The following is a 26,335-nucleotide window of genomic DNA, read 5'->3' as shown; positions in this document are numbered from 1 at the left end:
TAAACACACAAAACCCTTCACTGGGATCTGTTGACCACAGCCAGAACCAGGGCTGGATCACACAATGGAGACAGGTTCCGGAACAGGAGGAAGTGGGGTGAGGGTGGGGAAAGGGGCCGCACTGGGGTGCGGGTTTAGTACCAGGTAAATTGCTCTTGGAATTTATATTACAAAATCAGTTGGCTCTATTTCTTAGAAATACACACGAAAAGAAAGGAAGAGTTGATCATTACTTTATGAATCTGTCGCTTTGCAATAACCGACATCATCAGAAATAGGGACAATTCACTCAGATTCAAATTTCAGTAGCAGGAAATAAATATCAAAACATCATCACTGGCCCTCAATACAAAACCTCTACCCCACCCAATGATCCCTCCCTGTCCCACCCCCAAATAACCACCCCCTACCACTCTCTGGTGGCTGCCGCTTCACTGCTGCCATCTCCCATACATACCACAAATGTCACTCGGCCCTCCGTAAGGCTGGCACTGCAGGCTTAAACAGCTGGCTGAGAGAAGCGGGAGTGAAACGTGCCAAGAACTCTGCAAATCTGTCCCCACTTTCCTTTTATACCACAAACTTCTTCAAGGTCTGGTCTTTCAACGAGTGATAAATAGCTTTTTAGGAAAAAAATCCTTATGAAGGAGAGGGGGTAATTCTCATTACTCCAAACTGGTCATCTTCTCAAAGTAGAGCAGTTCACAGATTCACAAAGTCTATCAAACAAAGGCGAGGGGGACCGGGAGGAGAGGCCCGGCAGGGCAGGCGTCCTCCAGGCACGTGCCCCTTGGGGCTGGAGGAGCTGGTGGGGTGGGCAGGACACCATGTGCTCAGAGGTCCGGCTGGCCGTCTGTCCTCCACAGAAAAAGCTGCCAAGTTGGGGTGTTTTGGTTTAAAAACGTCTGGTGGGGACAGGGAATCCCTGAAGGGAATACATTTTTTAAAAAAAATAGTGGAAATAGGGAAGGAGAACGAGAGCTGTTGTCCAAGAGCTTCTACGTAAAAATAAAAATTTAAAAAAAAAAAAGAAAAATAAAGAGTCTTTTAAATGGTTCTGAGGGTTCTAATGATGAACTGAGAGGAGGATGAGACGACGGAGGAGACAGACAGTTTTTATTGCTGGCCTGCCCTGTGTGGCTTAGCTGGCCTCCATCCGGAGTTTCTTCCTGCTTTGGGGCTCTTCAGGCTCTGACTCTGAGCTGGAGTCAGAGCCCCCATCGAAGGCAGAGATGGTGCTGCCCTTGGCGTTGGTGTAGAGGCTGTTGTCTGAGGAGGGGTAGTTGGTCTGCAGTTGGGCACTCGACCTCGCCTTCTCCAGTGCACGGACTAAAAGGCAACCGAGGGAGCACATTACCAACTTCTGCAGACTCAGGGAACAACCAAGTCTCAGACTCAGGGTCCAGCCTGTTCTTCCTAAGGGCTTGTTGCTGGCCAGCCCAGGCTCAGGGTGGCTCACACAGAAGTACTCCCTTCGAGTGGCTGTTCCACACACACACTTCATTTCCCTTCCCTCTTTTCCCAGCTGGACCTGGGTTCCTGGCAGATATAGCCAGTTACTCTGCCACCCCACCCAACCCTGAAGAGAAGGCTTGTGATGTCACCGTCCTGCCATGGAAGCCCAGCCTAGAGACCAGAGCATGAGCTCCCCGTGGGATTCAGCGGTGCAATGACAAAGAAGAAGCCAGCCCAGCAATGCCAGGCTCCACAAGGGTGTGAAGGCCACACAATAGCAGGAAAAGATGATGTAAGATGTATTGGCCAAAGAAAAGTTTTGGTTTAGCTCTCATGTACAAGATCCACTTGGAATGACAAGCTGGACACTTGGAAGCAAGTCACCGATACACACAAAATACCTGGGCCTTTTGACAGATAGCCCCTACATGCAGGTTGCTCGGCCCCTCAACCAACCCACTGATGCCACCCGCTGCCCATCCCTTGGTTCAGCTCAGCTTGAATAAAACCCATTCGTTTTATTTATTTTATTTGCGGTGTTCTAACCCAGGTGGTTACTTGCATTTCCTTTTACTTGCATCTTCCATGAGGGAGGAAGAGAAGTGAATTCCCCAGGAACAAAGAACTTGATCAGCTCTGGCTTTCCCCTGTGGTTGTAGGAAAAGGCGGGTGTGAGCATTTGAGAATAGCAGGGGCCTGGCCCGTAGGCTGCCCTGATTGGACTACCATTGACAATGGGGAGGGCTCACTGTCCCTGAACACCTGGAGTCTCTGGTACTTACAAAGCACATTCCATTCCAAGGACCTCAAAGCTCTTATCAGACACCTAATGCCAGGTGTGGTCCCTATTGCAGACGGAGCACCTGAGTCCCGAGAAAGGGAGAGATCAGGCCAGAAAAGATACAGCCTCCAATGTCCAACTCCCTAGCTCCACTGTCTCCTCACTGCCGGCTCAGGTCCTTCCTCTAACACTCAACTACAAAGCCGAGACTGCTTCTGAGGCACGCTCTGGGACTGGCTGACTCTGCAGGCCCAGGTGTGAAAGCCCCGACCTGGCTGGAGCACAGCAGGGCCAGATGCCCCACAAGCTCAGCCGCTCACCTTGCTGCTCCAGAAGAGCATTCTGCCGCTTGAGGTCATCGATATCTTGCTGGTGCGTGTGGTTTTTCCTTCGCATATACTGGATATACTCTGTGGCTTTGTCTAGGATTTGGGCCCGGGATGCCTGTTGCAATATGAGAAAAAGCACAGGTGACAAAATAAAGACCGAGTCTGGGTAGTGAGGGACCCATGACCTTCCACGGCCCAGCATGGGAAACTGAAAACAGGAGGGCAAGGTGGGAAAAGGCCGAGGAAAGAGTGATGGATACTTAAGGCCTTCTTTGTGCCAAAGTTTCCAGTGCTTCAGAGCTTACCTCACAAGCACAGTCTCAGAAGGAGCTCTGCCAGGAACCCAAGGCTCAGAGGAGTACACTGGCTTATTCCAAACCACCAGTTAGACAGCAATGGAGTCTGAGCTCAGAGCTGGGAGTGTCTGACTCCTGAACCCTCACTCCTCCCATCCCCTCTGGTTCTTATGGTTGCATTAAAGTCTTCAGCTTAGCTTTGTCTGAAAACATCAAAATCCTACTTAAATGAGAACTTGAATCACTCATACTCTACTAAGGTCTGGTCAGTGGTCCAGAATGAAAAGAGCAAGATCTTGGCTGGAGCTGGCTAGGGGTAAGAGTAGCTACAGTGGTTTGCACCAAGGTCTTAGACCTCAGTCAAATCCTCAACCATTGTTAACTAGTTCTAAGTGAACACCGCTGTTGGGTCACTGAGCCTTCCTGGCTGAAGAGACTTGCATGAAAACTGTTAGTGCCTGATGTCAACACAGGAAGGGCACGAGATTGAGCCACTTCAGAAAGCAACCACATCTCTACAAGAGCCACGGATGGCACTGCCCTATCAAAGGAACACGCTAATAACCAATAAAATAGATGTCAGGTCACTGTGTCTGGGGGATTTTCTCTCAGCTGCAAACACGGCCAGAGTTACTTATGACCAGGCAACCAACAGTCAAATTGGTAGAATGGAACAAAGCCAAGAGAAGCCCAAGGCAGGGTGGACTAGTAGCTGAGATATATCATTCATGCCATAGAGGCTTCTGAGCAGCAGGAAAGCTTCTTATTACAGGAAGGCAGTTCTCCACAAGTCTGTATTACAAATCAGTGGTCCCAAACAACCAGTATACAGCCGAGGGAAAAGAAAAGAAAACCTCCACTCTAAATTTACTTGTTTTGAATCCTAACAATCAATCTCAAATTATAGACGTCACAATGAAGTGGGTATCAAGAGTGGTATGCAAAGCCACCACTTTATTTGCCAGTCCTTGAAAGTACCAGAATTTCTAGGCTTTCCTCTTATAGTGTCCTTAAGGCAATTTCCTCAAGAGGAAATCATTTGGATTCAATCAATCATTTTTATCTGATGTGAATTATGTGCAAGGTACTAGGCAGACACTATGGGGAAACAAAATGTATTAGTCATGGCTTCTTTGCCCAGAAGCTTACTTACTATCTAGCTGAGGAGGTATTATCTACACACAGACAAATCACACGCAGTGCTGACAAGTGTAACCTGACTAGTACAGATTACAAAGGCCATGGAAAAGGCGGCTTCTGGCGGGGGTGATTCCCTACTGTGTGCCAGGGTCTTGTCTCGGTGCTACATTTCTCTCACACACACACATTCCCAGGTGAAATAGTGAACACTTTACACTTTGTTAGAGCAACATTGGATTTGTGGGAAAAGGTGGTGCTAAGCAGGAAGAGTAGCACAGTCAAGGGCAGGGGGTAAGGGAGAAGCCAGATCTGTCTCCTTAGCTGAATGGTTAGCTTATGTAGAAAGAATGAGAGGACATAACAGACACTTCAGATACTGTATCCCACGCTTCTGCAAAGGGGCCATATTAAGTGAAAAAATAGAGGGGGAAAAGGGCAATAATTAGGAGGCACTAATTAAAATACTCTGCCTCTTGGATACTAAAGATGGAACTAAAACTTGAGTAAGAGAGTATGAGTGATGGCAGTTTGGGGATTCAAGAGGCAGAGACAAGCTCTATACTGTCACTACTGAGCTCTGTACCTGTAGAAACATTCTTCTCTATGGCTATTCCTGATCCAAACAGAATTCCTACAAGACCCCACCTGGCCCTGCAAATTCTACCCTCTCCATCACTAATGATATTGCTAGGCATATCTATACCCCAATCTCTCTTAAAAGAAACAAAAGTTTCTTGGGGGGAAGGGGATGTGGTACATGCCTGTAATCCTAGTGGCTTGGGAGGCTGAGACCCTAAGCAACTTAGCAAGACACTTAAAATGAAAAATTTAAAAAAAAAAAATTTTTTTTCCAGCATGAGGAATTGAACAAACCCAGGCACTCTATCACTGAGCCACATTTCCGGCCCTTTTCTTTATCTTCTTTTTATTTTAAGATAGGGTCTTGCTAAATTGCTATAGCTAGACTCAAATTTGTGATTCTCTTGCCTCAACCTTCCAAGTAGCTGGGACAGGATTGCACCATCATGCCTGGTTAAATTTGCCTATTTCAAAGCTATTTCCTCAACTAACAGTTCCCAGAAGACAACATTATCTCTTAACACCCATGTGCATCTGGGACCAGGGGGGGGAAAAACATGATTTTTAAAATGAAAGCACACTGGCAAATATAAGTGATGACTTCTACTGAGTAGCAGTCTGTATCCCCAGTTGCACCCTCAGATATTTATACATGAAACCAGGAAATTAGTACCAAGAAGTAAAAAGTGAATGGTGAGCCCAGCTTAGTAAGCCAGAATAAGGAAAAATATCCATGATGATGGCAGTTTCCACCTCAGGACAGTTTTGTGAAGAAGATTAAAATTCCTAAGTGGTTAAAACACAGTGTCGGGGGCTGGAGATGTGGCTCAGCGGTAGCGCGCTCGCCTGGCATGCGTGCGGCCCGGGTTCGATCCTTAGCACCACATACCAACAAAGATGTTGTGTCCGCCGAGAACTAAAAAATAAATATTAAAAATTCTCTCTCTCTCCTCTCTCACTCTCTCTTAAAAAAAACAAAAACAAAAAACAAACAAAAAAAAAACCAACAACAACAAAAACACACAGTGTCTTGGAAGTATCTGGGTTTAAACTCAGCCCTTCTTCCACCCCCTTCTTAAAACAGAAGTGCTTGCTCTGGGTATCATTCAGGGTGCCCTTAACCCCTTAAAATAATAATTCAGAATTAATCTTATTTTATCTTTCCTAGGAACTGAGATCCAACAAAAAAAATTTAGAAGCACAAAACAGCCAGCACCTTCTTAGTGCAGCAGGCAGCATGTTAGTCTCATAAAAAGCACAAAATACAAAATGTCCCCCATTTTGCATCTAATCCAGAGGGCTGAAGTTAGAAAATGCTAGATTCACCTAAAATCCCCTCCGCTCACACTTTTCCAAATCACACAAAATCATGTGACAAGCCATAGCACCAAGATGTGAGCAGGCTCTTCCTTGCCTTTACGAGTTTATAATATGTACATAGTAAACATGAAGTCACCAAGAAACCCTGGGATTTATGGCATGGACTATGGAACAGCCCTGAGTTTTTAGTTTCTGTTTCCTGAGAAGCCTCTCAGTCACTTTAGTCAACTGACAACATTCACGTGAGTATGCTGACCAGACAGGACCTGGCAAGTCAACACGATGCCTTTGGGTAGTGAGTGAGGACAGCATGATCTTTTTTCCCTTCTAGTTTTTGCAATGAGAGGGAACTAATTTCTGATTCTACCTTTCTGAGCAGAAATGGCTCTCCTGAATAGTTTAGACACAGCCATGCCTACCATTTAGACAATAGGTAGCTGGGCCTCCTATATAGCAATGTGAGTCAGGCCTCTCTCTTACTGGAAGCCACACAAAGGATGCCAGGCAACTCTGTCAGATCTTGTTCCAAATCTACGCCTGCATACAGCAACAGAAGTAATGATGAAGACAATAATAATGGCAGCAGATAACTCTTACCAAGCACTTATTAAGTGCCAGGCATCCTCACACAACCTTTGTATATTATTTCTACCACTTTATAAAAAGGGAAACTGAGGCACAGAGTTGGTAACTTAACCAATGTTTCATATGTGTAACTAATAGGAAGTAGAATCAGAATTTGAACCCAGGCCTCCAGGACACCCACATTTTGAAAACAGAGGCAGTTGTAAATCCACTTTAAAAAAGATCAACAGAATTGCAGGAACAGTGTTGTCGCAGGAGAATGAGGAGGAAAAGGACCTCAAACGAGTCACTCATTTGCCTACAGGGATGTCAATGAAAACCCTAGTGAAGGTGGTTTCCTAGCAGGAGTGAGAGTTGAAGCCCAACTGTAAACTGTCCACCCAGGTGCAGGAGTGAGCTGAAAGTGAAGCTTGTCTTTAAGATTTGGCTGAAAAAAAAAAAAAAAAGAAGTGAAAAATAGCAGCTTATAAAAATAGCGACACTAAAGGAAGACTGTTTTTCTTTTTTCCTTTTTAAGATGGTAAGAACCAAACAGGCTCCCAAAGAAAAGAAACAAACAGGAAAAGCCCAAGATGCAAGATAGCCTGAGAGGACTGAGTGAACCTGGCCCAGTAGGAGGAAGTGTCAGCTCCCCGCAGTGCTGCTGGCTTCCTTGTCTCTTGGCAGCCCAGAAGGTGAAAACAAAATGGATGAAGGAGAAGACCCCGGGTATGGCAGTAAGGCCCTGCAGATCTCTGTCCCTTCTACTGTTCACGCTGAAGTTGTCTGCTAGGCAGCATGTGCACAAAGAGGAAGGTCAGCCTACCCTCCAGAGGTACCACTTTCACAGAATTCTGCTTCCAACAGATACCACGCACTCCTCAAATCATGGCAACAATCAACTTACATATTTCACAAAAGGATGGGACCCCAAAAGATTAGAACCTTTTCGTTTAAAAAAAAAAAAAGTTTTGTTGTAGATGTACACAATACTTTTATTTTATTTATTTTTATGTGGTACCAGAGATCAAACCCAGTACGTTATGCATGCCAGACAAGCGCTCTACCACTGAGCCACAACCATGGCTCTAATTAGAACCTTATAAGACCCTGATTCTAGAAGCCATTGTCACTGATGCTTAGGATCAAGTCCAAGGTCCAAGGTCCTTTTTAAAGCAGTGGTTCTCAGTCGTTTCACACATTTCTGGTGCTGTGAATCTTATTACAGTAACTTGGATTGTGGGAAAAGCCAAGTTGTTCTAGAAAGCAGGTAGGCAGAGAGCAGTAGTACTAGATTATTAACATTATGAACAGGACTGCCCTCCCGAGTCCGATCGCTGACCTGAGAAACAATGGTCCTTTCCCCATTCATATCAAAAACAGATCACATGGCATAAATTGTCGTGAACATATTTTATATACAAAGATATACAAAAATGTGCCCTATATGTGTAATAAGAATTGTAATGCTTTCCACTGCTGTCGTGTAGTTAAAAAATTAAAAAATAACAAACAACAACAAAACATATTACGCTGGGTGGATGCTTCAGCTATCTTCTTCTCCCAAGACGCAAACTGCCACATCAGAAGGAATAAAAAGAACTACTGTAAGTTGGTCTGATGCACCAATTTACTTGCTTTATTTTGAACTAGGTATTTTAAGGAAAATAAAGCCATTTATTCTGTGAAAACTATACAAGCTTTTACATGCATTAAGGGCTAGGGATAGCTGGTATATATTTCCATTTGAATAAGCCACCTTTTGAGATTAAAATCTTTTTATTTTTTTGATCTTTTGAAAATAAAAATTAACAAACCTGCATAATATTTGGGTGTCCAATAAACTAGTTAATTAAAAAATGGCCAATGCCAACAAGGAAGGCTGAACGGCTGTGACATCGTTGTTGTTGTTGTTGTTTTTTGCATGTTATTTAGAGACAGTCTCACTGAGGTGCTGAGGCTGGCTTTGAACTCCAATCTGGTTGTGAGGTCCTTGAAGGTACCCTGCTTCTAGGCAGACCCTCTGCTGGACCAGCTGCAGGACTATTTGTTGATCATCAGGAAAAGGCAGTGCTATCATGCCCTGCATGGGGCTTAATTAAAGCCAGAAGTCAAATATTTGTTTAAAAGTTAACACAAAACATTCTTTTTTCTCATGCTTTTGATGGCTTGAAACCAAGGTGTGGCACTTTCCCATCAAACTTTGGCTGTGAAGCATAGTTTCCCAAAAAGGAAACAGAAAGTAAACAAAGAGCATTCACTCTCACAGGTAATAAATAAAATACTATATTACTATATTATTACTATATTGCTACTATATTAGTCATCCTCTTAAAAAAATTCCAATCATGGTGAAATTGGGAGTCTCAGAATACTACTGTCTTTAGAATTTGTTTGAAAAAATAAGAAATGAAAGAAGAAACGAAGACATGAAAACAACCCTCCTGAAACCATCTTGCCAACACACAGCAAAAACCAGATGCTCATACCCATGCTGGGACTCTAGTCTGTGAAAATGGCCATTCACCAGAATGTTCTCATCACCACAGTATTTATAAAATTTTAAAACTGGACACAACCCCAAATTAACCAACATTAGGCACATGCCTAACGACTAAATATGAATGCTGCATCATCTGGGGGAAAAGCATGCTATTATTTAAAAGCAAAAGTTTTCTAACAATTTAATCCATGGAAAGTAGGCATACCAGGGCTGGGGTGGTGGCTCAGTGGTAGAGTGCTTGCCTAGTATGTGTAAGGCTCTGGGTTTGATTCTCAGCACTGCATATAAATAAATAGAGGTCCATTGACAACTAAAGGAAAAAAAAAATTTTTTAAAGTGTGCATATAAAGAGATCAGAAAGGAGTACAGGAATTAATAGTGTATTTCCATGCTTCTTAGATGCCATTAATAATTTCATGGACTTAATATTAATTAGTCTTTTTTTTTTGGGGGGGGGAGCATGTTTCTTTGATATCCACTTTAAGGCAGTGCCCAATTTTATATTGAAGTTGGAAAGAATGTATCTTAAAATTGCACTACCCAAAGATACATACTAGCTACCTGGCTAAGAAACATTTGAAATGTGACTATTCTAAATTGAGATGTGCCAGAAATACATAATGCACACAAGATTTTTTAAGACAGGTGTGGTGGTGGTATACACTTGTCACCCCAGTTCCTTGGGAGGCTGAGGCAGGAACATCACAAGTTCGAGGCTTGAGGCCAGTCTAGGCAACTTTAGCAAGACCTGACCCTGTCTCAAAATTTATAAGGGGTCGGGATTGTAGCTCAGTGGTAGAGCACTTGCCTAACACGCATCAGATTCTGGATTCAATTGTCAGTACAGCAAAAACAAAACAAAAAACTTAGTGCAATAAAATAGTATAAATTATCTCTAATGATTGTTCGTGTTAAAGTTGTACTTATTTTTAAAATATTAGGGTCAAATAAAATATATTAAAATAAGTTTCACTTACACTTTTCTAGCATGTCTTTTAGAAAGTTTAACTGCATTTAAATTACTTAAAAAGTATTTGTTACTCAGTAAATTTCTATCTGGGGCTGGGGATATAGCTCAGTTGGTAGAGTGCTCGTCTCGCATGCACAAGGCCCTGGGTTTGATCCCCAGCACCATTAAAAAAAAAGAAAGAAAGAAAAAAAATTCTACCAAGCAGTGATTGTCATATTGTCATAGGACCTTAGGTCAAAGGAAAGGTTGCACTTGTGGTAGATAAAGAAAGTTTTTTTCCTTCTTCCCATTTTTCAGAAGTTTTTCAATTTCATCACGGGGAAAAAAAGAAAACAAATGCTAAAAAGAAGGCCTAGTAATCAATCCCCATCCTTTCAAATATCAAATGCAAAAAATGGCAGGTAGTATTTCCTTGCTCTCTAGTCTTCCTCAGGGGAGTCAGACCTCTGTGCACTTTGCTCTGCAGAGATTCCTGGAGTGATTAAAGAGGTTTCTGCTCTCCAGAGCATCACATTTAGTTAGGTGATAAGATAACCACAGAAATAAGAAGACACAAGAGGCCCATAAAGGGCCACTGGAGTTAAAGGGCCATAGTTCTAAGGGCAGGGAGGGAGAGGCTGGCAGGATAAAGTACCTGGACAGGGAGGCCTCTGAATAAGTCTCTTCAACATGAGACCCAGTCATCATATGGGCCACAAGGCTAGATGGAGTTGGACTTGGAGGAAAGACCTCAGAGAAGCAGAGAATGACATTCCTGGGCAAACAGAGGAGGTAGATACTGTCCACAATAACTGGAGAATAATGGAAGGAAGGAGGAGAAGCAGGCAGGCAAGTTGGTGCCTCAGAGAACACAATGCTGTCCTCTCTTGAACAGGCAATGAAAGGCTCTTGGAGATCTGCAGCAAGACACAAATTCAATTTTTAAAGAATTAAATGAAGGGCCAGGGGTGTGGCTCAAGCGGTAGCGCGCTCGTCTGGCATGCGTGCGGCCCAAGTTCGATCCTCAGCACCACATACAAACAAAGATGTTGTGTCCGCCAAAAACTAAAAAATATTTTTAAAAATTCTCTAAAAAAAAAAAAAAAAAAAGAATTAAATGAATGGGCTGGGATATTGCTCAGTTGGTAGAGTGCTTGCCTCGTATGCACAAGGCCCCAGGTTCAATCCCCAGCACCACAAAAGAAAAAAAAAGGATTAAATGAATACAGTTACAATGATTGAACCTGGATATGAGCAACTATGGGCACAATTTATGCAATAGAAAATTTAAGGAGATGCTAACTTGGAGTCTGGTCAGATAACAACCTTCATGAATAATATGTGAAACGGGTAGGATTATGGTTTACATGTTATTTAAAAGACATCCATTCTAGCAGCCTAGATATGATATACACACAAGTGTTGCCAAATGAATTGCCTGCCTTAAAGGCATCCACTGGAAGGAGCCATCTCCCAAAATTGTGTGGCCACAATAGATAGGGAGCTTCCTCCCCCCAGTTTAATAGAACTCATTGTGCTCCCTGTTCTATGCCAGTCATTAAGCTAAGAAAATGACCAAAAGGAGATATATTCCCTGCCTCAATGTACTTCCTATGATGCAGTGTGGGTAGACAGTCATCAAATAATCACACAAATTTACATAAATTACACCAGGCTGGACATGGTAGCACATGCTTATAATCCCAGCTACTCGGGAGGCTGAGGCAGGATCTCAAGCTTAAGACCAGCCTCAGCAACTTGGCAAGACCCTATCTAAAAATACAAAAAAAAAAACCCCAAAAAAACAAAAAACAAAAAAACACAAAACTGGAGATAGCTCAGAGGTGAAATGCTTGCTTGGTACATGAGAGGCCCTAGGTTCAATCACCAGGACTATAAGACAGCAAACAAAACAAATAATCCCACACTGGGTTAAGTGGGAGAAAGTCTTTGGCCTCAAGAATTTAAACCAGGCATGGAGGAATCTGTCTGTAATCCCAGCTAATCAGTAGACTAAGGCAGGAGGATCACAAAGTTCATGGCCACCTGGGCATTTAGCAAGATCCCATTCTCATATAAGAAAAATAAAAAGGGCTAGATCTGTAGCTAAGTGGTAGAGTGCTTTCCTAGCATGCACAAAGTCTTGGGTTCAATACTCAGCACCCCTGCCTTCCTCCCAAAAAAGAATCACATTCTTGTCACAAGGACTATTTGGTTTTAACATCTACCTGTGAAGAAAATCAGATTTTAAAAGGAAGGAAACAGAATCACTCAGTCTTTTAAACTTCCTAGTTGATGTTTATCATTGGTAATTGTTAGGTAAAATTCTCTTTCTCAGCAAGAGAGCAAGACCCTCAAAAGTAGATACCCTCTATTAGGCTTTTGAGTCCCTGTAGCACTCACAGGGTCTCAGTCACACAGCTGAGCACACAGTGTTGTTATTTTCTTTAAAGGACTGAGCAAGCTGCTGTTTTCTCAGGCTCTCTCTATAACTATAGACTGAGAACCTACTATGTGCCACAACCTGTGATGGAAGCTAATGGGTGGTGCCTCAGTTTCACCAAACTCCAGAAATTCCAAACTGAATGCTGACTAGAAAAATATTTTTATTTTCATTTGAGGTTATGTTATCTCTTTTCTTCATAGCTCTCACCAGGAGGGAGAAATGCAAGCACAACTGCCTGAGACAGCAACACACAGGCATTTAGTAAGAGACTTATAAATGAGAAACTACTATAAACTGCTATAGAGCTACAAATAGCAATGGAGTCATGATTGAATCGTTTTGGCTCAGGTTCTGGAGCTAACTCATGGTGCAGAGAACAGAATTATACTCCCATGTAAAGGCAACCTGACAGGCTGTCCACCAAGATCTTGCCTCTGCACAAACATGGTGAGCTCAGTGTCAGTAAACCACTACATAACATTCCCTAATACCCAACTAAGGACCCTAAAACAAAGAATAATTTCTATTCAAGAAAAGTACCATCTCTCTAAAGATGGTGCCACAGTCTAAGATCAATCCTCACAGCCTGACTGGCTAATTCCATCCCATCTTTCCTGGTGAGCTCCATGTCCAACTGAAAAAATTTAAGAGACCCAATGACTCAAAACAAGAGCTCAAGGGTCCACTTGTTAACCCTGGAATTGATGGCAAAACCCAAATAAATTGCCAACTGTAATGATCTATGGTGGGGGTAGTGGTGCTGAGTGCAATAATGTGGACTTTGAAATAATTCAAACTTACAATGACTCTCAAGCCTGCATTTCAGTGTTATCTACAAATGTCACCTCAGAGTAATATTTCTGTAGCAGCCATGGCATGACATACTGCCAAGATTAATGTCTCTAGCTGGAGAGAAGTCCCAAAATAATGACAAGATTTAAACAAGATCTTTAAAAATATATCCTTAAATTGTAACCCTACAGTGTGGCAGAAAGATGAAATTAGAGAGTTCCAAATTCTAGTCCTTGTCCAACTACAGATTGGGATGGGGATCTTGAGCTGTTTCCTCACCTCTGATAGCAACATTGGCAGGAGAAGCAGGAGTAGGGATTATTGGGTGATGGTATAATACCTCACAGAACTGTTTGTGGATTTAATTTTACATTGTAATACAGATGATAGTTAATAATTTTTTTCCACAATCGTGTGGAGAAAGCCTGGGTGAGTGCTCTACCAACTGAGCTATATCCCCAGTCTCACTGATTTTTTTAGTTGTAGGTCGACACAATACCTTTATTTTTATGAGGTGCTGAGGATCAAACCCAGTGCCTCACACATGCTAGGCGAGAGCTCTTCCTCTGAGCCACAACCCCAGCCCCTCACTGATTTTTTACTTAAGCAAAAGGTGAATGTTCTTCATAATCTTCATTTTATAACAGAAACATAGGATATTTTAGCAAAGGATAAATGCAGTTTGGGTCTCACATTTGAAGTTCATTCTTTTTTTAAAATTTTTCTTCTTTTGTGTGTATGTGTGGTACTGGAGACAAAACCCAGCGACACTTTACCCTTAAGTTATATCCTTGGTGCTTTTATAAAATTTTGAGGCAGAGATTTGCTAAGTTACTGAAGCTAGTCTCAAAACTTTCTTTAAAATACTTTTTAAAAAAATATTTATTTTTTAGTTTTGGGTGGACACAACATCTTTATTTTTTTTTATGTGGTACTGAGGATCAAACCCAGTGCCTCACACATGCCAGGCGAGTGAGCTACCACTTGAGCCACATCTCCAGCCCCAAGTCTCAAAACTTTTGATCTTCCTGCCTCAGCCGTCTGAGTTGCTGGAATTACAGTTTTCTGCCACTACATCTTCCTCCTTTTTGTATCCTCTATTTTTGGTTAGAATCCAATGCAATCCAAACTTCTCTATTAACAATAACAACAACAACAACAACAACAACAACAACAACAAAAAGGCTTAGAAATGTATATGATAGATAATCCAAATGGTAACTAAAAAGTCATTTGGAGATGCTCAAATCAAGAGAGACCAGAGCATGAAAAGCCCAAATCAAAGCTTTCCAAACTTCAAGAATCTGGGCTAAGGAGGGCATGGTGGCACACCCCTGTCATCCAGCAATTTGGGAGGCTGAGGGAGGATGGCAAGCTCAAGGCCAGCCTGGACAAATAAATAAACAAAAACAACTGGGACCCTGTCTCAAAATACAAAGGGCTGGGAATGTAGCTCAGTGGTAGAGCACCTAACTTTAACCCTGAGTACAAAAAAACAAAAATAAAAATAACTGAGCTAAGTACCCCAAAACTCACAGAGTAAAATAATCATTTCATAACTATTTACATTAATGTCACAACCTTAATTGCTGCAATCCCAATAAAAAGTTAGTCAATTTCCTTTGCTTCAAATACCACATTAAAAAAAAAAAAAATTACAACATTTAGTGAGAAGTCAAGTCTGAGAGACCAGTTCCGTTAGACTCACTGCACCTGTGAAACTGCTGACAGACTAAGAGAACAATGAAGGTCATGCTCATCATACCAGAATGGGCTGGGTTCAGCCAAAGTGAAGAGCACACAAGACAAGAGGATTCTGAAATTAGAATGGCATCTAGTAAATTCTCAAATTGGGGCTCTGCTGATTAACAAATCTGGTTCCTCTAGACTGCTCCTCTCTTACTTATAAAAAAGGGTGAGCTAACAAGATCTCCTGCGACCATCCTTTCACTCAATCCTTTAGCCTTCCTGGCCTCTAAGTTTCCTCAGTTGGCCAAGGAACGTTCCCTGGTTCCTGCCTCAGGGCTGCTACTTCACTGGCTGGCCCCCTCTCTCTACCTGGAAGGTTCATCACTAGATGGATGTAGTTTTTTCCTTCACTTCCTTCAAATCTTCACTCAAATGCCACCTTGCCAGTGAGACATTCCTTGTAATTTTCCTTCATAGCTCTGATCTGTCAATAATTATTATTCGTTCATTTTCTATCATTTCCTTATCAGAATAAGGCTTACTTCTGTTTTGTTCACTACTGTATTCCCAGCATCTAGAACAGTGGCTGGAATATAGTTGATTCTCAGTAAACATATGATGAATGGAGTGAGAATAAGTCAAAGGGCACAACAAATGACAAACTAGTCTGTTTTTAAGGCTACCTAAGTCAAATATCAACTGCCACCCTGCTCCCAGCAGTGGGGATTGAAGCCAGGGGTGCTCTACCACTGAGCTGCATCCCCAGCCCTTTTTGAGACAGGGTCTCACTAAGTCACCCAGGCTTGACATCAAATGTGCAATCCTCTTGCCTCAGCCTCCCAAATTGCTGGGATTACAGGTGTGCAGCATTGTGCCTGGCTAAACCTTCAACTTTCTTGAAGAAAGAAAACAGGATTTAGGATAATGAGATTATAAGGACTTAAGAAAGAATGTTTTAGCAATGTAAAATAGGGTTGGATAAGAAACAGGTATAGTTCTGGCTTCTTTCAAAGTGTTTTTCAAACTTAAAAATGCCTGAGAATCACTAGGCTGCTTGTTATGAAAGCAGGTTTCCAGGTCTACCTCCAGGAAGCTGACTTGGTAGTGATTTTGATGTGAATGGTCCACAGCCCACCCCTTGGGAAGCACTGATTTCACACCACTACTTCAAGCAAGACATAGAAGGCAGCTCTTGTCCATGTAGGTCACAGAAACTACATTAATTGGTAACACGGTAAAGAATAAGCACTGTCAACAGCTGAGACATGCACAAGAGATAAGCTTTTGCACGTGTGTACTTCGACTAAAAGGGTGAGTCTCTCTAGTCATAAAAACTTCCTGTGGTACTTAGTGCTATACCCAGGAATGTTGTTATTCCAGGTTAAGTACCTTTGTTTGGGGCCATCAAATCAAGCCCATACTAAGTAGGTTTAACCCATGGCAAATTCTGGTTTTGCAATACTAGGTATTCACATGGCCTGCTTTGTGTTTTTCATAAAGGTCAGACCCACCCCACGCTTCAGCTGCATGAAAGCCACACCTTAGATAAAGTATAAAACACATGTTACCATAGTATAAAATGATTCAATGGTTCCCAATTTAATATTAGTTAACCAAACAAACCCAGGACCCCCAACACAGAGCTAATCAGAAGAGCTACTCAAAGTTCACCCAAGAGCAGACTGTTCATAACAAAAGATGTTTCTTTTTCTTTTGTGGTGCTAGGGATCAAACCCAGGACCTTACACTTGCTAAGCAGGTGCCCTACAATTGAGCTCCATCTCCAGCCCAAAATAGCTGTTTCTTTAAACACTGTATCACAGACACCCCCTACCCCCTGCAGGCACAACCATAGGTCTTCTTCCCAATTTGCCACTTATTCCACTGAAAGGCTGCAGAAACCAGGCAGCTACACTAGCATTAAGGATGGAATTAACTACGCAAACAGACGTTTCCTCCAAATTCCAAGGAGTGACCTAAACCCTAAGACTTTTGCTCAAAGCTTCTGTTTTTTGAATGCAGAAACAGCTGGTTCCTACCCTTTAGGAAAAATGCTAGTTTCTGGAGGCCATCAGTGGGGCTGGGGCAAAGAGAATGGCTATTTTTTTCCTTCTATTTCTTATGAACATCTTAAGTTTTTTGTTCCAAAGCTTAAATCATTCTTTACACACTTTGGAAACAAAAGCTATCTGGGCTGCTAAGTCACCCATGCCCAGATGGATTCACAGACATGCCTGGAAATGTTCTCTTACACTAGATATTGATGTAGAAACTTACAAAAGAAATTCTCACAGAGGTCTAGGGACTCAATACCTTGGAACTTTAGTGTTAACTAACTATAGGTTAAGCTCTTTGCTAGAATGTATAGTTATAATAATTTCCTGAATTAATTTATTACATGTAATACTGAGTTTGAAAAACCACTCCTACAACAGCTCCATTCTATCTGATATATACATATTTTTGTTAAAGATAAACTAGAGTAAGTAAGGTGTGTGAGGATATGCCAAAGAGTCAAAAAAGAAAAGAAACCATGCCATCTGAATATCTCTTACTGTATTTCTTTCCAGACAGGCGTGTCCTACTAACTTCCACAAGTTATAAGCTAGGGGTGGCCAACTGGCTTTCTCAATAAACTCACCTTCTCTCCTTGGAGTGACGGGACTGAGTCCCGCAAACTGTGAAAGCTGTCTTTGATGTGGTCCCTGCGTTTTCGTTCCAGTGCATTATGATGAGCCCGTTTGTCAGCCTAGAAAAATGGGAGAAAGAACATTAGGACACCACTCCTTTGGCTTGGTACAAGGTGAGTGGGGTACAGCCTGGAAGTATATGCTGTCAGCGCTGTCTCTGGTGAGTGGACTGGGAAGATTGGTCCAAGTGGGCAGTTAGGAGTCTCCAGAATTAGGCTCTGCTAAAGGGGGAGAAAGGGGTGAGCAAGGCTTGCGACAGGAACATCCAAAGTAGCTCGATGCATCCAGCTCATGCATAAGTAAAATCAAAGTTATTCATGGGGACAAAGTGTGACTCTCCTGCAACACCAGTGTCCCAACTTACTTATGTGACACAACAGCTACCAGTTGGTGGCTGGGAGGAGACTAGGGAAATCTCCAGTGGGTCCCTTCAAAAGATGTGATATTACCCCCATTGTAAGAGATTCCGGCGGAGGGGGTGCCCCATGGAGAAGTGGAGTCACTGGTGCAGTGCTCCTCTCCATGTGAAACCCACCACTGAAGGATCTGCCCAGCTCTCCAGTTGCTAAAAGGCACTAGTTTAACCCTCTCATCAAATCATACAAGAGAAACTAAAACCTCCAAAAAAACCCAGTTGCATAAAATCTAAGGTCATAATAACAGAGCTGATAGAGATGCCAACCACATTTGGAGTCCCGTTTCCTAAACCATTCACACAGGCTGAGCCAGAAATGTAGTTCTCACAAGACAGGCCTTCTGACACCCACAAGCTCTGAATAAATTCCTTCAGGCACCTGTGGCAGGTCAGGCTAATTAGGCATTTTCGAAATACTCAAACCAAAGTCTTTAACCTGTCCTGCTCCTCCTTAAAATCACAAAGAAGACAGCGAAGACAGCCAATGAATCAGGAACAGCAAAGGATTCCAGTAAAGACAGTGCTGGTGAGCACTATGAGGGAGCTTCAGCTTGAGCACTGTGAGGTCACTGTTAAAAGGATATCCCCTCCAAATGGAACACAAGTGCTTAACTTAATCCAAAGCAAGAACTGTACCACACTTACACTCCGATAATTATGGAGAATATGCTCTGAGATTTACCTTGAATATGCCAGGTTGCAAGGAGCTAGCCTACACAACAAGTCTACATATGGGAAAATGAGGTGGCTTTAATCCACTCAGAGAGCGAGGACTTAAAAAAAAAAAAACAAGAGTAAATAACTTGGCTTAGCACAATAATAATGCCTCCAATGAATTTTTGTACTAGACAAGATGTATAGACAAAAATCTACTATAAAGACTAGAGCTGTGAGGATGAAAGAATTTGCAATTCTCATATTATCTAATCCTAAAGATCTGAGTCAAACCAGAGGAGAGGCCAGGAGCAGTTGTGGTCATTTTAATTACTTCCTGGTCTCTTAAGCATACACCTCACCAATAGCTCTACTGAATGGACATGTGGCTCCCTTCATGGTCATGGTCCTTCAGAGCATGCCACTCTTCGAGGACAGAAGCTAGAAGCACTTCTAAAGCTGTCCCATCTTAAGTCAGAATTCACTATAAAGTAAGAGTACCTCCTAGACCACAGAGATGTATAGAATAGTATGGGGAATCTAAGAGGATTATCAAACTCAGAACACCAGATGACCTGGGGCTACAGGAATTCAATCAGAGGTGTTCTGGTAATTTTTTTTTTTTTTTTAAATTTTGGTGCTGAATCCAAGGCCTTATACATGCTAGGCAAGTGCTCTACCACTGAACCACATCCCCAGTCCAGAGATAGGTACTCTGCATCATGACACAACATTAAAGCAAGAAAATTATAGATATTTTCTAACAGCAGTATGAAATACCTTGAAGGAATTAAACATATTTAAGTACTCAGTCTTTGTCCAACTTTTTGTTCCCTCTAGTCATCTATACAAAGGTAAACTGGGCTGGGCCTATACCTGAGGTGCTTAGAAGGGCTGACATTTGGCAAGTATCTGCCTCTTCAGTGTTTGCTGTGTACTCTCCAAGATGGTCTATTTACATGCAAATTAATCGCCCAGCTTTGGTCTCCAGCAGCAGCCCAAGATACTCAGTCTACTAAATCACCCTGAGTCCTGGCCCTCCTCCCAGCTTAAGAGCTGTGCACAGAAGCAGTGACAACAGAATTACCCACAATCCCTCCTGTTGATACAAATAAAATTCTAATCATCTGTTTTCTTTCTGGGAGAGCACTGTAAATCACAAACAGCTAGAATCAAGTTGGACTTGGTTTTACTGAGCCTGCACTAGAGGCATGGAGAGAGGTAAAACCTAACATTGAAATCATCCCCACAATGCCCTACTCTCCTCCCATTCACTGAGCCCTGAAAGGACTCAAATGGACAAGTCTTTTGGTTAGAGGACTGTAAGTGAACTTGGCTGTGGACCATCAGCAGAAATCTTGGCTTCTCATCTGGGGCGCCAGCCAAGTTTGAGAAGTTGGCTCAACAAGGAAAAGGCAGCAGTCCACTGCCTGGTAGAGAGCCTGGGCTAGGGACTGTTGTTCTCAAAGTAGGGGATGGAATTTCTGTGGTAGTTCCAAGCCCAATTTAACTAGCAGATGAGTGGAACCTTAGACCAATCCCTGCTGCCATGTCCATCCCTGAGCAGCTAGGCCTAACCAGAATCAATTTTAAAGCTCTTGACATAATGGCAAGTATATATTTTTTTCTCTTCTTCAAGCCTCATTTGCATGAGCAAGTTAAAAAACATGCAAAACTAACATGCCTAATTCCAGGCAACTCTGAATTATATCACCAGTGGCTTAAAAGAGCACATGTAAAACTGAAAACCTAACATGAGGTTGAAAATTCTCTTCGGGAAATATTTCCAAACCACAAATCCATCCAGCCTGATTACCCCATTCCACCCCCACACCCAGAGGGCCCAAACCTAGAGTTTATCACTGGCTTGTTAACCACCTTTCCTCACTGGCAATCCCTTCCCAAAGGAATAAGATTTCAGAGTTGAGAAGGAAAATGGGTGAAGACTCTCAGTGTACGGCATCAGAGATCCTCCCACAAACTCAAAAGCATTTTTCTTTTTTTTTAAAGACCAAACAATTGTGTCTTGAACAAGTTAGACTCAGCTCAGATGAGCAAGCTTTCTTGCCTACTGTCCTAAGAAAGATGTCATGACATTGAAAACTGTGGTACTGAAAGTACCCTTGCCAATTAATTAGGTACAACTTGAGTTAGGTAACAGAAGACTTCTTGGGTTATTCAGCAGGCCCCCAAATATCACCCCAATACATTCTCCAGGAGCAATGGCTGGATGCTGCTGGCTCTTCAAGCACAATGGACTGCTAGTTTCTGCCAGAAAGCCTTTCCTTCAGGGCAGCCTAACAAATACTAAGGGGCTAAGCAATACCAAAGAGTGGCCCACAGATGCTCAACAGGAACTACAGCACCAAATTGCTTCCAGCTTTGGCATCTCTGCCAAAATTTTACTTAGCTTCTCAGTTTTTATTTCCATTAAACTAAACTTCTGTACTGGTAGCCAGAATAAAAATCTTCACCTACAATGTATCCATCCCTGATACTAACAAGCAGATGTATTTTAAGTGTTAAATAAAGACATTATTTTATTGGCCAATGAATTATTAAAACTGGCAGGAGGTTTATCAAAGCCAAGGAGTTCTGTTCAGAATTGAGGGAAATCTTTCAAAATTGAAATAATTTTTTCAATAAATTGAAATAATAATTTTCAACTTATTGCACAGAGAATGCATCTTCTTTAGAGGCATGACATCAGTCCGCAATTCTAGGCAAACAGCATGGGGACATAAATGATTCATTATTCAAGCATGAACAAGGTTCTAAGAATAATGCCATTTCTTGCAAGTTACCTTACACCTAGTCTTCTACAAGGATTCCAATATGGAAAATATAGACTCCAATACAGAAAATTCTCAGCAATATAGGGAACCTGTGTTGCCCAGTAAGCATTAACTGCATTTAAGGAATTTAAGAATATAGCCAGAGTTGTGGTGCACACCTGTAATCCCAGTGACTCTTGGAAGACTGAGGCAGGGGGATCATAAATTCAAGGCCAGCCTCAGCAACTTAGTGAGACCCTCAACAACTTAAAAATTATAAAGACTGGTAAAACCCTTGGGTTCAGGCCCAGTATGTATACGTACATGTGTGTTTATATGCATACATAGACACATATATATGAATCTCAATTCATTTTAGAGGGAAGATAGCACTGCTTATGACTATAATCAAGCTATTCTTATTTAATAATTAGGACAATGAAAAAGGAAAAGGTCCCAAATTCTCATCTGGAAAAAAATCTATTCTTTATTTCTGATAAGAAACAGAATAATACTGAATTTCAAAGCAACTTAAAATATATATTTGAATCAACATGAAAATTGCAACATGAAATAATGGGCAACTGGGATGATATGAACTCACTAAGGTCCCTAACATGAAGACATTAATTGCAATTTCCCAACACCTCTCCTGCTTGAAGTTGACTACCTAGTTATATATTTCGATCATCTAATGAATATATTTGTTTTCAAGGTTTGGTGAAAACAAATGTGCCTCAAAGAACTGGGGAACACTATTATCCAAAGATAACATTATATTAGAGCCACTTAAAAGGAGACAATTGGTGAGACAATTTTAATTGAACACCAAATTGGATTCACTGGTCAACTCTTATACCACTATTGGCATCTCAAGGAAGAAGAAAAAGACTCAAACATAAGAACATCTTTCTTATGAGAAGACAATACCTTCCTGAGATCTCAGAGGAATGACCAAATCATTCCCTTCTGAATATACTACAATTCCTCAAGAAACAAAGAGCACTGAGCTATTAAAAATACTTCACACCAGAAAGGTCCAGAAGTAGAATTGCATAGATCTGTTTTTAAACCCCTAACAGATACACTGTAAACGCAACACGTTCAGTTACAATACATTGGAAAAGGCCTTGGTTTCCTGATCAACAGACTAATGCTACATTTCTTATATGCTTCCACCTTTTCCCAGAGAAATTTCCCAAATAAAGCAAAGGGAACCTCTTGTATAAAATATACCTGTTCCAAAAATTTATGTTTACGTGTAAAAGTTTCCCTTCAAAAAAATAGTAAAAATAACATAACATCAGTGGGATTCTGTGATGTACTGAATTTGGTAATATTGTCCTGGGTTACTTCCTTTAACAAAAGCTTACTGGTAACTGGAGAAGCTATTTTGCGTTTATACTAAGGCAACAAAAACATTCGTCAAATCAGTTTCACTTTCTGTTACAGTTAGCCTCACTTCCTAATTCTGTTCGTGCTGAGTATCCTGCATATCTCCTATAGTAAGGCCTACAAATTGTAGTGACATTTTAAAATATGAATGTCTCTTTTTCTATCAGGCCAATAAGACATTTTCTAAGTAACTTTTAAAAAGATCAACTATTGTCCTAAGTGATTGTTCATAGTCTACATCTTTTTCTGAACGTTCTTTTCCCAAGGCAAAACTTAAGTTTTCTCCAAAATTTAAAAAAACATATGTTTATGATCTATACTAAATTTCAAAACAGTAAACAGATCTAATCAGAGGGGGAAAATGGAATCAGTTTTTAATCTACCCATTCACAACAGTTTGATATACTGTGAAACTATCTAAAACTCATCTGCTTTTTTTTCCCATCCTATTTTGATTACCTTGTGCCAGACAATACTTAAGTCAACAAGTAGGTGTGTCAAATTAAAAACAAAGGGTCTTGAGCCACTGGGCTCAATTCCTATCACCAAAAAACAAAACAAAGCAAAGGGTCAAACCTACTTCCCTGTCTATCCCTCAAAGCCAAAGGAAAAAAAATCCTAGGCACACCACAGCAAACTAAAAACACCTATACAAAACAAGGAGATTAGAATTCTAGGAGAGTGGAAACTTTTTAATTATTCAGTAAATGAATTTACATCAATACTCATATGGAAGAATATTTTGAAAAGCAGAAAGCTTTCAAGAACTGTGAGCCAAAATTTCACAAAGAAAACTTTTTTCTCATTTGAAAGCCAATATAATCCCAATTCAATGAATGATTCTGCAAAGGAAGCCTTACCAATCCTACCCTCCAACCCTGATCAAACCCTGGGGCAGATTTTACAACTGAAGACATGAAAAAAAAAAAAAATTTTTTTTTTTAAACGAGTGAGTCTCAAACACAAAACTCCAAATACACATTATTAAGGATAAAATAATAGTAACTGGAAAAAAAAAGGCAATTCAATGTTAAAATATACTCAAATATATTTATAAATTTAAGGATGTGACAATATTTCAACAAAAAATAAAACAAATTATTTTTAGTTAACTATTATCCTCACAACAACTGCTTCACCAGATTTTTATGGAAATATCAGCTCTGAACAAATGAAATTTGTCTTCATGCCTATCTTCTTTGACAACCTACATAATCCTTTTGGTCGCTCTAATGAAGAGTAGGTGCAACTAAGAGAACTTGCCTTTACCCTGAGATTATTAAATTTTTCCATCAGATATTATGAAAGTGGCATCCTGCAAACTCTTAACAGTTTGGAGAAACTGCTGTTTTGTACACCATTTTAAACATAAGAAAAATGGGGACTGAGAATATAATTCCAGTACAGTGCTTGTCTAGCTTGAACAGGGCTCTGGGTTCAATCCACAGCATGGTGCAAAAAAAAAAAAAAAAAAAAGATATAAAAATCAGAAAAATAACAAAATCTGGATTTCTAGTTTTTCTTTTAAAAATAGAATAGAAAGATCTTGGCAACACTGAGTCCTCACTCCCACTTACCAACCCACTGGATTTGAGTAGTGGCTGCCTTTTTAGAAGTGACATATGCTTTCCAGTACCCCAGTCCTCACTCCTCCTATCTAATTCTTGACAATCTCATTGTCTGGTCCCCACAGGCAGATGAATTCTTGACCTCCCCCCAACTCTTACTGGTCCCAACTTCAAGTATTAGACACTATGATATACTTGTTTCTCCTTTTTCTCTTTTTACTGGGTCTGTTTTTCCTCCTATCTATACCCACATTACTGTCTCAGACTCCAAAGACATGAGATAAGTATCTATACAAATCCACAAAACCCATCGACTGAGAACATTAATATCAAAACCCTAAGAAATTATTTTAGCACTCTATGGTTATATCCATCACACTTCTGCAAAGGTGTCTCTGCAATGCCCCATTTCAACATTTGTTTTTCTTTATGTTTCTCCTTCAACTCAAATAGAGTCAGACCACAAGAAGCTGTCTGTACAGGACCTTTCAAGATTCCACCTTAGACTCCTCTACATTTACAATTTTTGCATAAGAATACCATGCTGTGCTAAATTCCTTGGGTCTAGAGCAGTCACATGACTTTTGGTTAAAGGAGATTACTGCATGTGGCTTCAGCTTCACACAACTATGCAAACAGAGTTTAAAAACCTACTTGTTCTTAAATGAATCTTCTGGACACTCTGCCGTCAAACAATGCTACCATTCTCTTCAGAATGCTTTATTTTTTCATTTCTTGCTTATATAGTGGTAGCTGGATCTCTCACCTGAAAACTACAGAACAATTCATTTCTTTGCACACAGCTCCTCTCACTCACCCAACTCACTAGAATCTACCACCTGAGAATCTAGAATCATGGAATTTGCAAACCCCTCTCCCCAACCCCAGAAGGCCCCACCTCATCTTAGCAGCTAACAGGAGTTTACTACAACATGAAAAGTAATAAAACAACCCCTTTTGCTCTCTGACCCCAAAAAGGACTAAAATTGCACGGAAATGAAAATGAAATGGAGAGTAGGAGACGTACCGCAGATTGAAACCTCGGTTGCTCTTCCTGGAATAAGAGAGAAAAAAAATAGAAAATATAGAAGTTATTTTTACACTTCGCATTCAATAATAAGAAAGAAAATGCCGGCGGCGGAGGAAGCGGCGGGTGGGGAGTCAGCCCGACACCCCTCCCTCCCTCTCTTCCCCCTCACCCCAACCCCCCAGCGGGATCCGGTAGCAGGGTAGGAGGGTCCCGAGCGCAGCCCCTCCTTCCGGGATCCGATCAGGGCCAGAGGGGTCGGAAGACTGTCTCCTCCCTCGGACCCAGCTCGGGCATCTGAGCACTCCCCACCCCTCACCGTCCGCCCTCACCCCCAGAATCCGCGGGTCACGGTAGGAGGGGGTCGCGGACCCAAGGGGCAGGTCCTGAATGCCGTCCCCTTCTCCAGGGTCCGGACAATGGGATCCCGGGCACACCGCATCCCTGTCCCCGGATCCTGAGCGGGGTGGGGTAGTGGAGGAGGCCGCAAAACCCTTCTCCACGGAAGGAGGTGGGGGTCCCGGAGGCCGCGTGTCTGCTCCCCACCTCCAGTCCCAGGAGGCCGCTCCGGCCAGGAGCCCGGAGGGGAGCGAGCCGGGAGCGCGACGCAGGCGATCCCAGCCCCCGGGGAAGGGGAAGAAGGCGGCGGCAGCCCGGCCCCCTCCCGCCGTCGCCCCGCTGGGAGCCCCGGCCGCTGTCCCCGCCTGACAACCCGCACGGGAAGGAAGAAGCCCCGGGACTCACGTCGCTCTCCACCTCGATGTCATCGTTATCGCTCATTTCCTACGGCCCAGGGAGCGGCCACTGCAGCGGCGACGGGGAGGGGGAGGGGCGGAGGGGAGGGGGAAGTCACCGACAACAACAAGCCGAATGCCCCCACACACACTCTCACTCACTCACTCGCTCTCTCACTCACACACACACACACACACAACACGGGCGAGAACCACCTCCTCACTGCAGCACCGG

At 42.1% G+C, this 26,335-nt stretch overlaps 1 protein-coding gene across 5 annotated transcripts; it reads right to left on the bottom strand.

Annotated features, from left to right (window-relative positions):
- Nucleotides 1-396: 396 nt before the first annotated feature.
- On the bottom strand, nt 397-26,335 carry Max (MYC associated transcriptional regulator X). 5 transcript variants are annotated; one of them, XR_013343761.1, is made up of 6 exons: nt 26,111-26,335; nt 25,367-25,393; nt 17,485-17,592; nt 2,557-2,680; nt 2,018-2,102; nt 1,242-1,329 (listed from the first exon to the last, which is right to left on the bottom strand). XR_013343761.1 is itself a non-coding variant. In XM_026385129.2 (5 exons), the coding sequence occupies exons 1-5, from the start codon at nt 26,144-26,146 to the stop codon at nt 1,142-1,144; spliced, it is 483 nt and encodes a 160-aa protein (XP_026240914.1). In that variant the 5' UTR covers nt 26,147-26,335; the 3' UTR covers nt 397-1,141. The 5 variants fall into 5 exon arrangements, 2 of the variants coding, with proteins under 2 accessions (XP_026240914.1, XP_026240916.1); XR_013343760.1 differs by having other exon boundaries at nt 1,244-1,329; nt 2,002-2,102; XR_013343762.1 differs by having other exon boundaries at nt 1,250-1,329; nt 2,014-2,102.

The sequence above is a fragment of the Urocitellus parryii genome, chromosome 6 (assembly GCF_045843805.1).
Source record: "Urocitellus parryii isolate mUroPar1 chromosome 6, mUroPar1.hap1, whole genome shotgun sequence".
Classification (NCBI taxonomy): domain Eukaryota; kingdom Metazoa; phylum Chordata; class Mammalia; order Rodentia; family Sciuridae; genus Urocitellus; species Urocitellus parryii.
Note: the sequence above shows the minus strand (reverse complement) of the source record. Positions and strands in the feature narration are given on the sequence as shown.